Here is a 15,578-nt window from a genome sequence, read left to right as displayed (position 1 = left end):
TGATCACTTTTGTAATTTACTGTATCCAACTAAATAAAAATGACAGAAAAGGAAACACACACTTACAATCATCCTGGTACATAGATATTTTAATGCTCTGTCATAATAGAAAAATAGACCACATTTAACAAGGAAATGACATGATGCTAAAGGCAGCCCTTTGTAATTGTAAGTGTTTAGAAAAATTATTGCATCATTTTAGAAAACTGTTTTAGTTAGAATGTTTTTTTTTAAAAACGTATAAAATATTATTTGAAAGCCACTATACAGTGGAAACTCATTATGAAATCCGAAGTAGGTAAATACCCCTAAAGGGGAAGTCTATTTGAAACAGTAAGAAAGCAACAATCCCGCCACTGATTTAGTAAAGAGCTGAGGGATGGGGCTGGGTTAATGTCACCATTCTCAAATTCAGAGCTATTTGCAAGGACTGACCACCCATAGTATCAATATTATAGTTTTAACCATGGTTTGAGGCTATACAGTGTTTGTTAAAAATTACATTGTTTACAAGCATTAGAGTAAAACAATCTCATATTTTTGGTTTTGCCGGGTGTTCGGCAGTTGAACTGAGCTCATTAGGCATTCAAGTTATATTGGGTATACAGTACCATTAAAAAGTTTGGACACACCTACTCATTCCAGGGTTTTTCTTAATTGTTTTACTATTTTCTACATTGTAGAATAATAGTGAAGACATATGAAATGACACACATGGAATTATGTAGCAACCAAAAAAGTGTTAAACAAATCAAAATGTATTTTTTGATTTGATATTGTCCAAAGTAGCCACCCTTTGCCTTGATGACAGCTTTTCACATTCTCTCAACCAGCTTCATGGGGTAGTCACCTGGAATGCATTTCAATTAACAGGTGTGCCTTGTTAAAAGTTCATTTGTGGAATTTATTTTCTTCTTACTGCGTTTGAACCAATCAGTTGTGTTGTGACAAGGTAGGGTGGTATACAGAAAATAGCCCTATTTGGTAAAAGACCAAGTCCATATTACGGCAAGAACAGCTCAAATAAGCAAAGTGAAATGACAGTCCATCATTACTTTAAGACATGAAGGTCAGTCAATTCTGAACATTTCAAGAACTTTTAAAATGTCTTAATGTGCAGTCGCATAAACCATAAAGCGCAATGATGAAACTGGCTCTCATGAGGACCGCCACAGGAAAGGAAGACCCAGAGTTACCTCTGCTACAGAGAATAATTTCATTAGAGTTAACTGCACCTCAGTAACAGACACATCTCCAAATCAACTGTTCAGAGGATACGGTGTGAATCAGGCCATGGTCAAATTGCTGCAAAGAAACCAATAATAAAAAGAGACTTGCTTGGGCCAAGAAACACCAGCAATGGACATTAGACCAGTGGAAATCTGTCCTTTGGTCTGATGAGTCCAAATTTGAGATTTTTGGTTCCAACTGCCAGGTCTTTGTGAAACACAAGAGTAGGTGAATAATCTCATGTGTGGTTCTCACCATGAAGTATGGATGAGGTGTGATGGTGCTTTGCGTGGGACAAAGGACTTTCATTTAAGATGCTGTACATTTGTTGTATTCTTCAGTGCTCATACATCTCAAAATGTAAACCATACACCTTTTCAGAGTTATTCAATCCCATGACAGAGAAAGCATCCGGCAGCTTAGCTCCCACAGTTTCTGGGCCGTGTCATCGTCTGAAGCAGAGCTTGAGCAGTTGGCTGGTGCACAGTCACTGTGGGCACACAGACAAGACGATCATGTATCTAGCACCGTTTAATATAAAATACTACATACAAATGCATCAATATTAGAAGAAATTACAAGTATTGATGAAGCCGGAAGAATCACACTCATGGATGTATTCTTTCAAACTAAATATCCTGCATGTGCATATCGACTGAGTATACCTAACTTTAGGAATACCTTCCTATACTGAATAAAAATATAAAAAAATGCAACATGCAACAATTTCATTGATTTTACTGAGTTACAGTTCATATAAGGAAATCAGTCAACTGAAATAAATTAATTAGGCCCTAATCTACAGATTTCACAAGACTTTGAATACAGATATTCATCTGTTGGTCATAGATACCTTCAAAAAATAAAATTAAAATGGGCCTCAGGATCTCGTCACAATATTTTTGTGCAATCAAATTGCCATCGATAAAATATAATTATCTGATGTCACAGTCATCTCTGAAGGTTAGAGTGTTTTCAACTTCCATGCAGTGAGCCTTTAAAGATCAACGGGACATCTGAGAGGCAGTGCTGAAGTTCAGCAGCACTCCATATTTGGTTTTCACCTGGTTGAGTGTTTCAAATCTCTCATCCATGGATGTCACAGCAGAGTCGATCACAATCTTGAAGTAGTAGTAGACTTCAAGGTTTTTCAGTGCATCAGTCACTGGTTCGTCAGGAGCCTCATAGCTGAAATGCCTCTTCTCTTTTAGAACAGCCTCCACATTAATTTCTTCACAAATGCTTTTGGCTGTTGTCTGGGCTTCCGAGAATCCAGTTTCCCAGTATGTAGTGAGGGAGGCCTTTGCATTACATTCACTGCGATATCAGCAGAGGCGGATTGGAGGAGCTTGTTCACCTTGTTCGTCATTGTCAGTATCTCACACCATACGACACAGCAAATCAAGAAGCGTTAGGACCCAACTTCCTCTGCAAGGGCTTGTGCCTCCACTTTGGCCACAGGATCGTTGATCATCTGTCTGGCTTCCAGTAATACCTCCCGAACCTCAGAAGCCCGATACCTGATTACATGAACACTTTGGAGCCTACTCTCCCATCTTGTGTCACTCCATGACTTCACGGTGATGTTACCGGGTTTCTTCAAAATAGTCCATCTTTGTGTGCCAGCTGAAAAAGCGGCGAAGAACTTTTGCACATGCCCAAAAAACCCAACTGCATCTTTTGAAGATTTGGCAGCATCTGCAATGACAAGGTGCTCCACATGGGACCAACACGGCACTGGGGTGTTTTATCAGCAGTCTGGCTTGTACTCCTTGGTGCTTGCCCTTCATGTTGGCCCCATTATCATAAGCTTGCCCTCTGCAATCTTCAAATGGAATATTCAGCTCGTTCAGCTTATCTAAGATGACATTGGACAAATTCAAGCCTGTTGTAACCTCAACATTCACAAAGCTGAGAAAGTGTTCCTTGATCTCTGGCTTTCCCTTTAAAAGCCACACTTCTCAGAATAATGGACATTTGCTCCTGGTGACTAATGTCAGGTGTACAGTCCAAGATAATGGAGAAGTACTTTGAGTCTCTTACTTGAGTCACTAATTGCTTCCAGAATCTTGTCACTCACAATCTGTATCAGCTCAATCTGTGTGCGCTTCCCAAGGTAATGAGCATGTGTCTCTCCATCTTTAATTTTGCTGAGACGGTTTTCCATAACAGGGTCAAATTTTGCCAGTAATTCAACCTCTTTTAGGAAGTTTCCATTATCTGGTTGGAAGAGTTTGTCTGATGAACCCCTGAACGCTAGGTTTCTTTCAGCCAGAGACTAGGTGATACTTAAACGTGTTAAAAAAAAAAATCCTGCCATCTCTTTCAGCCTCCAAAATTGTCATTTGTATCTGGTCAAGAGTCTGTCCCCGACTCACCATGCCAATTGCATGTGCAGCTGTGTAATGATCATGCGGTTTAGTCAGCTTCCTGATATGCCACACCAGTCAGGTGGATGGATTATCTTGGCAAAAGAGAAATGCTCATTAACAGGGTTGTAAACAAATTTGTTCACAAAATGAGATAAATAAGGTTTTTATGCATATGGGAAATTTCTGGGTGTCTTTTATTTCAGCTCATGAAACCAACACTTTACATGTTGCGTTTATATTTTTGTTCAGGGTAATATTAAGTTCTCCCTCCTTTGCCCTCAGAACAACCTCAATTCATCAGGTCATGGACTCTACAAGGTGTTGAAAGCGTTCCACAGGGAAGCTGGCCCATGTTGACTCCAATGCTTACCATAGTTGTGTCAAGTTGGCTGGATGTCCTTTTGGTGGTGGACCAATTTTGATACACACAGGAAACGGTTGAGCATGGAAAAACCCAGCAGCATTGCAGTTCTTGACACAAACCGGTGCGCCTGGAACCAACTACCATACCCCCGTTCAAAAGGCACTTAAATATTTTGTCTTGCCCATTCACACTGAATGGCACACATACAGAATCCATGTCTTAATTGTATCAATGCTTAAAAAATGTAAAATCCTTCTTTAACTGGTCTCCTCCTCTTTATCTACACTGATTGAGGTGGATTTAATAAACGACATCAATAAATGATCATAGCTTTCCCCTAGAGTCACCTGGTCAGTCGATGTCAAGGAAAGAGCAGGTGTTCACACACACACACACATATACATATATATATATATATATACATACATATACACACATATATATATACATACATACACATACATACATACATACATACACACACATATATATATATACATACATACATACATACATACATACATACATACACACACACATATACATACATATATATATATATATACATATATATATATATATATATATATATATATATATATACATACATACATACATACATACATACACACATACACACATACACACATATATATATATACACATATATATATATATATATATATACATACATATGTATGTAACACACACACACCTGTAATATCCACCACTCTCGGTTTCCAGTTCAGGTGCCACAGCACAGTAGATAGTGGTCTGAGCTCCTTGCACGGATGTCTTGGTGAAGGGACTGATCATCTTCATGATAGCTGCCTGAGGTGCGCTCAGGTGCCGCCACAGGTCAGTCTGAACCACGCCAGGGTGGAGGGAGTATGCAGTCACACCAGTGCCTGATAGAGGACAATTCAATTCAATACTTTTGACAAAAGGGTTGCAGCTTCAAACACCCTTCAGAAATCCTGTGGTAGCACTTTATTTTACAAACAGATATGACCAGGCATTTGTTATGAATTTACATGGTAAAATGGTAATCATGCAGTAATAACATAATATTCATTATTGTTTGATTCTTTGGGACTGCAAAGTAGTAGACAAACCCAAACCTTGTAGCTTCTTGGCCAGGGAGCGGGTGAAAAGGACATTGGCTAGCTTGCTCTGGCTGTACGCTTTCTTCTTGTCATAGCCCTTCTCACTGTTGATGTCGTCCAGGTTGATGGTGCCCCAGGAATGAGCCATGGAGGACACATTGATGATCCTGGCCGGGGTCGACCTTTTGATCAGGTCAACCAATAAGTGGGTCAACAGGAAGTGACCTAAGTGACAAGATGGAGTGCTTTGAAAGCATTTGATTGGTAGATTTGATGTTGATTAGTTGTATTGGATTCATGCATTTGAACTGTGGTTGTGCAAAAATCATGTTCTGGTGATAGTCACCTTCAATCCAGTGTATTCGTTAGTATCACTTGTAATCTGACCTTTCATTACATCTCCTCTATATAAAACTTTAAAATGTGTCGACTTAACTTATCAGTCATAAGAAAGACAATAACTGAATTCATCATCGCACTTCCTTATGTTACAGGTGGGTTAGCTGACAACATCACAAAAAAATATGTGTGGCTTCCATGGGGCAGAAGTCAGCCTGTGGTGGTTCTGGATGCTAGCAAGAAACTGACATGTGGGGAATCGTAAGTGGCTCGTTTCATCTTGTTCTTGACACCAAGTCTTGTTTTGAGGTGTTTTGACTGATTTCATGTCAATGTTAATATGGACCAAAAATACGCTACAGTAGCTAGCTAACCAACAACTGTACCAATGTATTTGAGTGATAACAAGTGCTCATTGTGCAAATGTATTCACGTTTTCAATAAACATTGGAGACAAAAAATAGCTTACATGTTGTAAACAATCTAAGCCAACCCAGTTCGTTGTTCCCCATTAGTTGCGCCTGCGTCTGTTTTGCTACTAAAAATACAACCTGTCTACAGCTGCACGGCTTCCTTGGACAGAGATTTACATAAAGCGCAAAACTGTAGTAAAATATCAATAATAGGAGATCAGTACGTACAAGTCACGACTTGTATGAAATGCGGTGTGGTATGGAACTTTGCTCATCTGTCTTTGGTGTGAATCACATGCACTCATCCATGTGGTTAATCATTAGTAAATGATACATTTATTTAGTGAGACGTCTGTCAAAATATAACCACATTTCTGTCCCCAAGGAAGTAAGCAGCTACATTGGCACTTCCTTATGGGAATGGGTAACGTTACTAGTACAGCCGTTTCGCAGTTAAAACACTCATCTAATTTATCAATGATATCTTGTACGTTCGTGCCCTTTTAGAATTATGTGAGGTCTGGCCAAAGGGGAATTTTACTCCGCTTCCTTGTGCTACATAGTTTCACTTACCCATGTGGTTGACGCCAATCTGCATTTCAAATCCATCAGCTGTTTTCCCATGCGGACACACCATGACGCCAGCATTGTTGATGAGGATGTTGAGTTGTCTCCTCTACAGAAAAGAATATTAAACATTTTAAAAAGTCTAACTGTTGGTCAGGAGTGCAAATGAATCAATCCATTAAGTTGTGATACAATCAAGCCTGGATATGTTGAAGACAGCATCTGAGATTTGCATTAAGCAGGTTCCTATGGTATAATAACAAGCAGTATAGGGTAAATCCATTTGAATTCAATCCCTTTTTAACAGCATTCTTTTTGGATTTTAACTAAATGTTCCATACGTTTGTCCGTGGAAGTGGTCAGAAAGTGACTATTTGGACCAGAATTACAAAAAGAGATAAAAAGGTGCTCAAAGTTGATCCATTTTGCATTCCCCACAATACCATGACACATACATTACCACTGGAAACGAGAAATGATTGAGTGAGATCATTTAAAAAAACTTAGCGTTGTCAAACTATTTTATATCTTGAAGAAAAATGTTCATACAAATTGACATCTAAAAACAACTAAACTCAGATATTTTTCATATTCGCATATGTTGTAGCTTCGACCCCATTTCACATCTGAGGTTTTTGTGTTGTGCCCCGCCATCAGTTGAGACCCAAAACGAACACAGGGTGGGTGTCATTTCCATCATAACTCATAGAATGGACCTATACATTCAGACCCCTGTAATATAGCTGGTGCACCATTGAAAATGTACATTAAATTGACATTTTAACTTCTAAGTACTGCCACAAAGATGACCGCTGGTCCACCCACTGTCGAAAGGCAACTTAAAATGGTCATGTCTATTCTATTATCTATATTTCAATATGTTTCTTATAGAGTATAGACAGTATAAGTTAAAACAGATATTCCCATTCAGGTCAACATTCTTCTCCAACCATCATTGTCAAATCAAATTTTATTTGTCACATACAAGTATTTAGCAGATGTTATTGCGGGTGTAGCGAAATACTTGTGTTTCTAGCTCCAACAGTGCAGTAATAGCTAAAAAGTAATATCTAACAATACCCACAATCCAAGTAAAGGAATTAAGAATATATAAATATTTAGATGAACAATGAGCGCCATAGACTAAGATACAGTAGAATAGGACAGAATACAGTATATATATGAGATGAGTAATGCAAAATATGTAAACATTACTTTCAAAGTGACTAGTGTCCCAATTATGAAAAGTGGCCAGTGATTTCAAGTCTATGTACAGGGCAGCAGCCTCTCATATGCTAGTGATGGCTATTTAACAGTCTGATGGCCTTGAGATAGAAGCTGATTTCAGTCTCTCGGTCCCAGCTTTGATGCACCTGTACTGACCGCGCTTTCTGGATGATAGCAGGGTGAACAGGCAGTGGCTCAGGTGGTTTTTGTCCTTGATTATATTTTTGGCCTTCCTGTGACATTGGGTACTGTAGGTGTCCTGGAGGGCAGGTAGTTTGCCCCCGGTGATGCGTTGTGCAGATCGCACCACCCTCTGGAGAGCCCTGCGATTGTGGGAGGTGCAGTTGCCATACCAGGCTGTGATACAGCCCGACAGGAGGCTCTCAATTGTGCATCTGTAAAAGTTTGAGGGTTTTAGGTGCCAAGCCAAATTTCTTCTGCCTCCTAAGGTTGAAGAGGCGCTGTTGCACCTTCTTCACCACACTGTCTGTGTGGGTGGACCATTTTAGTTTGTCAGTGATGTGTACGCCAAGGAACATGAAACTTTCCACCTTCTCCACTGCGTTCCCGCCAATGTTGATAGGGGGGTGCGCCCTCTGCTGTTTCCTGAAGTCCACGATCAGCTTCTTTGTTTTGTTGATGTTGGGTGAGAGGTTATTTTCCTGGTACTACACTCCAAGGGACCTCACCTCCTCCCTTTAGGCAGTCTCGTCATTGTTGGTAATCAGGCCTACTACTGTTGCGTCGTCTGAAAACTTGATGATTGAGTTTGAGGCGTGCGCGGCCACGCAGTCAATGGTGAACGGGGAGTACAGGAGGGGGCTGAGCAAGCATCCTTGTGGGGCCCCAGCGTTGAGGATCAGCGAAGTGGAGATGTTGTTTCCTACCTTCACCACCTGGGGGCAGCCCGTCAGGAAGTCCAGGACCCAGTTGCACAGGACAGGGTTCAGACCCAGGGTATCGAGCTTAATGATGAGGTTAGAGGGTACTATGGTGTTGAATGCTGAGCTATAGTCAATGAACAGCATTCTTACATAGGTATGATGGGATAGAGCAGTGTGCCGTGCTATGGAGATGCATCGTCTGTGGATCTGTTGGGGCAGTAAGCAAATTAAAGTGGGTCTATAGTGACAGGTAGGGTAGAGGTGATATGATCCTTGAATAGTCTCTCAAAGCACTTCATGATGACAGAAGTGAGTGCTACGGGGCGATAGTCATTTAGTTCAGTTACCTTTGCTTTCTTGGGTAGAGGAACAATGGTGGACATCTTGAAACGTTTGGGGACAACAGACTGGGATAGGGAAAGATTGAATATGTCCATAAACACTCCAGCCAGCTGGTCTGCACATGCTCGGAGGACGTGGCTAGGGATGCCGTCTGGGCCGGCAGCCTTGCGAGGGTTAACACACTTAAATGTCTTACTCACATCGGCCACGGAGAAGGAGAGCCCCCAGTCCTTTGTAGCGGGCTGTGTCGGTGGCACTGTGTTCTCCTCATAGCGGGCAAAGGAGGCGTTTAGCTTGTCCGGAAGCAAGACATCGGTGTCCGTGACGTGGCTGGTTTTCCCTTTGTAGTCCGTGATTGTCTGTAGGTCTTGCCACATACATCTTGTGTCTGAGCCGTTGAATTGCGACTCCACTCTGTCTCTATACTGACGTTTTGCCTGTTTGAGTGCCTTGTATTCGGCCAAATTCCCAGTCACCTTGCCATGGTTAAATTCGATGGTTCGCACATTCAGGTTTGAACTAATGTTGACATCTATCCACGGTTTCTGGTTAGGGTAGGTTTTAATAGTCAGTGGGTACAACATCTCCTATACACATCCTGATAAACTCAGTCACCGTATCAGTATATTCGTCTATGTTGTTCTCGTAAGTTACCCGGAACACATCCCAGTCGCGTGATCAAAACAATCTTGAAGCATGGATTCCAATTGGTCAGACCAGTGTTGAATTGTGGTACCATTTGAAAGTTTAAAATGTACTAAAATGGGAATTACATTGTTTCTGTCAAAACATGACACCCACACTGTATTCAAGAGCATGTTGTGTCTCAACCTATGGCAGGCACAACACAAAAACCTTCATGTAAAATAGGGTCTAAGCTACAACATATGCAAATAATAAAAATACAATTTTTAAAAAGTTTTTATAAATCTGAGTTTACACATTTTTAGATAAAGAATTACTATTTAGATTAAAAACATTTTTTTCCCAGAAATGATTAAATAGTTTGACAACCCTGTTTGTAAGCTTTTAAATTATATGAACTATATCTGAACTGTTTATATTTTCTAGTGATGAAGACATGGATGTGTCATGGTATGGTGGGGTATGCAAAATGGGTCAACTTTGAAAACCTCTCTCTTGTGAATGTTGTCATTCAGGTCCAAAAAGTCACTTTCTGAGCACTTCTACACTGGGCAAATATGTATGGAAGGTTTTTGTTCAAATCAAAAGGGGTGTTGTCAAAAAAAGTTTATGAAATCAAATGCATTTTCCCTATAGAGATTCCATGTGGAGTAACTAAGCAACTGAAAAAAGTTTCAAGTCATGTCTTATTCTGCCTCACCCTTGTTAATGGTCTCTGCAAACTGGCGGATGGACTTGGTGTCTGACAAATCAAGCTTCTTGATGACAACATTTTGGCTGCCAGAGCCTTCTATGACTTCTTTCAGGGCCCCCTCTGCTTTCTCCATGTCTCTGCAGGCCATGATTATCCTGGCCCCTGTGAAGAAATTGTGGGGGGAATATTATTAAATTATTCCAGCTCAATCAGAATTCAACTCAGGATGTCAATCATACAGGCTTTTCAGGAGGATATTGGACAGAACATTCATATCTACATTAAAATATATTTATATTAGAAAATGTAAGAATCTCACAAATAACAAATAATAACTATTAGCAACCCCTGCTGGACAGTCACACACACCAACAAGCCTGTCTGGCATAGGATGCTATCCAGTTGTGTATTGCTATTTTCTAGGTGATTTTATTAATCGTTTAAAAAAGTAAATGTGTCATAATTTCCTCAAAGTTTGTACCGACAGATGTATCCAATTGAATAGCATATCCTTACAGAATATACATAAAACGCATCCTCTGCCCACACATATCTCAATCAGTTTCATGGGAATAAGCATTTATATATTCTTGAATGACTATTTTGGGAGTGAATTAGAGGAGATGGTGTTAAACTATTAGCCTTTCTTGTATTTTGTTTCAATCAAAGCATAGTCCATTTGGAAAGTGTTCAGACCCCTTGACTTTTTCACGTTACAGCCTTATTCTAAAATGGATGAAAATTGTATTTTCCCCTCATCAAGCTAAAACACAATAAATACCCCATGATGACAAAGCAAAAACAGGTTTAGAAATTTTAGCAAATGTATATCTAAAAATATATATATATATCACATTTACATAAGTATTCAGACCCTTTACTCAGTACTTTGTTGAAGCATCTTCGGCAGCGATTACAGCTTTGAGTCTTCTTGGGTATGACGCTACAAGCTTGGCACTCCTGTATTTGGGGAGTTTCTCACATTCTTCTCTGCAGATCCTCAAGCTCTGTCAGGTTGGACGGGGAGCGTCGCGGCACAGCTATTTTCAGGTCTCTCCCGAGATGTTCGATCGGGTTCAAGTCCGGACTCTGTCTGGACCACTCAAGGATATTCAGCAACTTGTCCCGAAGCCACTCCTGCGTTGTCTTGGCTGTGTTTTCTTAGGGTCAATGTCCTGTTGGAAGGTGAACCTTCGCCCCAGTCTGAGGTCCTGAGCACTCTAGAGAAGGTTTTCATGGAGCTCTGTACTTTGCTCCCTTCATCTTTCCCTCGATCCTGACTAGTCTCACTGTCCCTGCCTCTGAAAAACATCCCCACAGCATGATGCTGCCACCACTATGCTTCACCGTAGAGATGGTGCTAGGTTTCCTCCATATGTGATGCTTGGCATTCAGGCCAAATAGTTTCATCTGACCAGAGAACCTGGTTTCTCATGGTCTGAGTCTTTAGGTGCCTTTTGGCAAACTCCAAGCGGGCTGTCATGTGCCTTTTACTGAGGAGTGGCTTCCGTCTGGCCACTCTACCATAAAGGCCTGATTGGTGGAATGATGCAGAGATGGGAGAACTTTCCAGAAGGACAACCATCTCCACAGAGGAACTCTGGAGCTCTGTCAGAATGACCATCGGGTTCTTGGCCACCTCCCTGACCAAAGCCCTTCTCCCCCGATTGTTCAGTTTGGCCAGGTGGTCAGCTCTAGGAAGAGTCTTGGTGGTTCCAAACTTCTTCCATTTAAGAATCATGGAGGCCACTGTGTTCTTGGGGACCTTCAATAATGCAGACATTTTTTGGTACCCTTCTCCAGATCTGTGCCTCGACCCAATCCTGTCTCGGAGCTCTACAGACATTTCCTTTGACCTCATGGCTTGGTTTTTGCTCTGCCATGCACGGTCAACTGTGAGACCTTATATAGACAGGTGTGTGCCTTTCCAAATCATGTCCAATCAATAAAATTTACCAGAGGTGGACTCCAATCAAGGTGTAGAAACATCAAGACTTATCAATGGAAACAGTATCTGTTTATTTTTTAATACATTTACAAAAATCTTTTCACTTTGTCATTATGGGGTATTGTCTGTAGGAAAAAATAATTTAATACATTTTAGAATAAGGCTGTAACGTAACAAAATGTGGAAGGGGTCTGAATACTTTACGAATGCACGGAATATCCTGCCTAGTGGCTCTGAGCTGTCTGTTTAAACTACCAGCACACAGCTCAGACACCCATGCATACCCCACAACAGGCACATGAGAAAACTATTCAGCTAATCATCCTAAAATCTCATTAGAAACGAGGAGGAGTTTTTGGTGTAACATTAATGTTACAGGCTTACTATGCCATGGTATTTGGTTCTGTTATTTAAAATGCTAATGAATCATTATGTGATCGTGCGAGACATTGATTCAGCTTTAATATTATTTTACTAAATGATCACCATAGTTAGAAGTGGTCATTTATTTGTAATAATAATGATCTTCTATTTGTAATAATAATAATAATTGATGAGTATGACTATTAGGCGTAGGCAACAGATCATTAGTCATTTTAAGCGACTGGAGGCCCCTTCCTGGAACAGAAAGGAAGTGAACATAAATCATTGCACAGACACCAGAGAGAACAAACCACCATCTATCTACCTACTACACAGATTTATTTGGTTTGTCATCCTATAGTTTTTCATGAAATGTTGGTAATTAATTAAATTTATTTACAATGAATCAGAATTCATTTTCCAGAAATAGTTTTACCAGCTCCGCTCCTCCGCGCTCCAGCAGCATATACTACTACTACGTGTTGTATTATGATTACATAGAAGCTTCAGCAAATTGATGAGAATCCGTAATACAACTGATTCTACAAATTGCAAAGTCAAATCAGTTGATCATGTGTTTCACTGCTTGGCATCCATGAGCAAATATGGGCTCCAACGTGTTTTTGACTAGGAAGCGAGGAGAGAGGATTTGTGGAATAAAGAAAATACCAATTGAGAAATAGCCCAAGACGCATTCAACAGGTCATGGTGAAACATCTTACATAACTGTTAAAACACATTCCTGTATGGAAACATCATGGATTTATGTATCACTGTAGGTCTACCTCTCTTTGCCAGGTCCAGCGCTGTCTCTTTGCCAATACCAGTGTTGGCTCCAGTTATGAGCACTGTTTTGCCATCAAGTCTGTCTGTGGATGACCATGTTCTCCGGAAGAGATATCTAAGACATTGAGGGAAATCACTTTTTTCCCTCTGCAATGACTCAGTAGGCCATAGGGTGTGGACCCCTGATAATAAAAAAAAGTGCGGAACAACTCTACCTACAAGGATAACGAATTTAAATGGAAAGACAATTTTCCAACCACTGTTGAGCTAACATTAGAGAAATATAAACGTTAGGTAATTATCCACACAAATGCCAACAAGCCAGGCTATGGCAGTTTTGATTACATAAGTAACGTTATACACAAATATTATCCACAACATAAGCAGCTCAGGGATTATACTATACGTACTTCTTGATCGGGTACAATTCGTTGTGAAATAGATACAAGTTAGTAAATTTGCCTATGCCAGAACAACATTTAAATAATTGCCGCTATACTCACCCAAACGGCATTTCGAAGCAGAGCTACAAATGATGGTACTGAAATAATTCCGAACTCTTAATCCTCAATTGATTCGCCTATACTGAAATCAATACACCCGCATTTGCATCCAATATTTCGCATCTGATTTACAGCCAAGCTTCGACAGCATGTCAACAGTAAAATTCTACTCATTAGCAGATAATTTGATGAATGCGGAAGCAGACGTTTCATTGGCTGTCACTGTGTCACATGGGTGATTTTAGCCAATACAATCGTTGCAGGGAAATACAATACTTGGATTTTGACGAGACATGAGGCAATTCTGATACCTGGCCACAAGAAACAACAAGAAAAAGAAGAGTATAATACACTTTTTTATAGAAATAATATATTTTTTTTTACATAAAGGTACATTTTCTACCATATATTTGTTGTATTTATATTTATATTTTATATGGATCCCCATTAGCCAAGGCAGCAGCTGCTCTTCCTGGGGTCCAGCAAAAATGAAGGCAGATATAATTTTTACAACATATACATTTCACAACACATTAAGTGTGTGCCCACATGCCAATACTCTACTACCACATATCTACAACATAAAATCTATGTGTACCTGTGTGTATAGTGCATATGTTATTGTGTGTGCATGTGTGCGTGCGTGTGTCTGTGCATGTCTCTTCACAGTCCCCACTGTTCCATAAGGTGTATTTCATCAGTTTTTTAAATCTGATTCTGCGGTTTGCATGAGTTACTTGATGTGGAATAGAGTTCCATGTAGTCATGGCTCTATGTAGTAATGTGCGTCTCCCATAACCTGTTCTGGACTTGGGGACTGTGAAGAGACCTCAGGTGGCATGTCTTGTGGGCTATGCATGGGTGTCTGAGCTGTGTGCTGGTAGATTAGATAGACAGCTCAGTGCATTCCATATGTCAATACTTTTCAGAAATACAAGTAGTGATGCAGTCGATCTCTTCTCTACTTTGAGCCAGGAGAGATTGACATGCATATTATTAATGTTAGCTCTCTGTGTACATTTAAGGGCCAGCCATGCTGCCCTGTTCTGGGCCAATTATGATTTTCCTAAGTCACTCTTTGTGGCATCTGACCACACGACTAGACAGTAGTCCAGGTGAAATAAAACTAGGGCCTGTAGGACCTGCCATGTTGATAATGTTGTTAAGAAGGCAAAGCTGCGCTTTATAACGGACAGACCTCTCCACATCTTAGGTACTGTTGCATCAATATGTTTTGACCATGACAGTTTGCAATCCAGGGTTACTCCAAGGAGTTTAGTTTCCTAATCTTCCTTCAATAATTGTGCCTGCTCCATTAATCAAAATTATGTTTTTATAGTAGTGTAGTAATTGGATGAATAAATAGGCCTATGCATGGGACAGTAGATTAAATACGTATGCTTCGTGTAGGGATGAGGGAAATTAGCTTTAGAAGAATCAACAATGGTATTGTTTCATTGGCTCATAGCTAAGCGACTTAACTCCAAGTTAGAGATATATAACTATATATATAACTATATATAATATGTCAAACCTGAAGTTAAGTCCCTTAACAAGTTGGCTCGATGATGCTACCTGTTTGGACTGTTAGCATGCTAACAATGATGAAGTAGTATATCCTTGTGGTATATCAGTTATTTAAGCCAATATTTCCTAATGTCTGACTTTTAAAAAGAGTGGGATGAAAGTGCTCAGACATTTCTCATGAGATCACATCGTGTCTTTGGTGATGTAGGCCAACGCCTATCTGTAAAGTTACATGTAAATGTATGTAAATTAAATGCACGAGTAGCTT

The 15,578-nt window shown here is 40.1% G+C and overlaps 1 protein-coding gene across 1 annotated transcript; it reads right to left on the bottom strand.

The window, feature by feature from the left end:
• Nucleotides 1–71: 71 nt before the first annotated feature.
• Nucleotides 72–13,983, bottom strand: LOC110489812 (retinol dehydrogenase 12). Its single transcript, XM_036944075.1, has 8 exons — nt 13,784–13,983; nt 13,280–13,395; nt 10,190–10,345; nt 10,030–10,031; nt 6,398–6,500; nt 5,088–5,297; nt 4,682–4,874; nt 72–1,720 (listed from the first exon to the last, which is right to left on the bottom strand). Exons 1-8 carry the CDS (start codon nt 13,792–13,794, stop codon nt 1,618–1,620), a joined length of 894 nt encoding a protein of 297 aa, XP_036799970.1. The 5' UTR covers nt 13,795–13,983; the 3' UTR covers nt 72–1,617.
• Nucleotides 13,984–15,578: the final 1,595 nt, after the last annotated feature.

Source organism: Oncorhynchus mykiss, chromosome 15 (genome assembly GCF_013265735.2).
Source record: "Oncorhynchus mykiss isolate Arlee chromosome 15, USDA_OmykA_1.1, whole genome shotgun sequence".
In the NCBI taxonomy this organism is placed as follows: domain Eukaryota; kingdom Metazoa; phylum Chordata; class Actinopteri; order Salmoniformes; family Salmonidae; genus Oncorhynchus; species Oncorhynchus mykiss.
The sequence above is the reverse complement of the archived record's forward strand: the minus strand, read 5'-3'. Positions and strand labels throughout refer to the sequence as shown.

Bases quoted from the DNA above. Each gene is read 5' to 3' on its own strand.
- LOC110489812 (XM_036944075.1), bottom strand. The intron at 4,875-5,087 runs GTTTGGGTTTGT...GTCCTCTATCAG, and splicing joins CCTGGCCAAGAAGCTACAAG to GCACTGGTGTGACTGCATAC. The intron at 1,721-4,681 runs GTGTGTGTGTGT...GTGTGCCCACAG, and splicing joins GAGAGTGGTGGATATTACAG to TGACTGTGCACCAGCCAACT.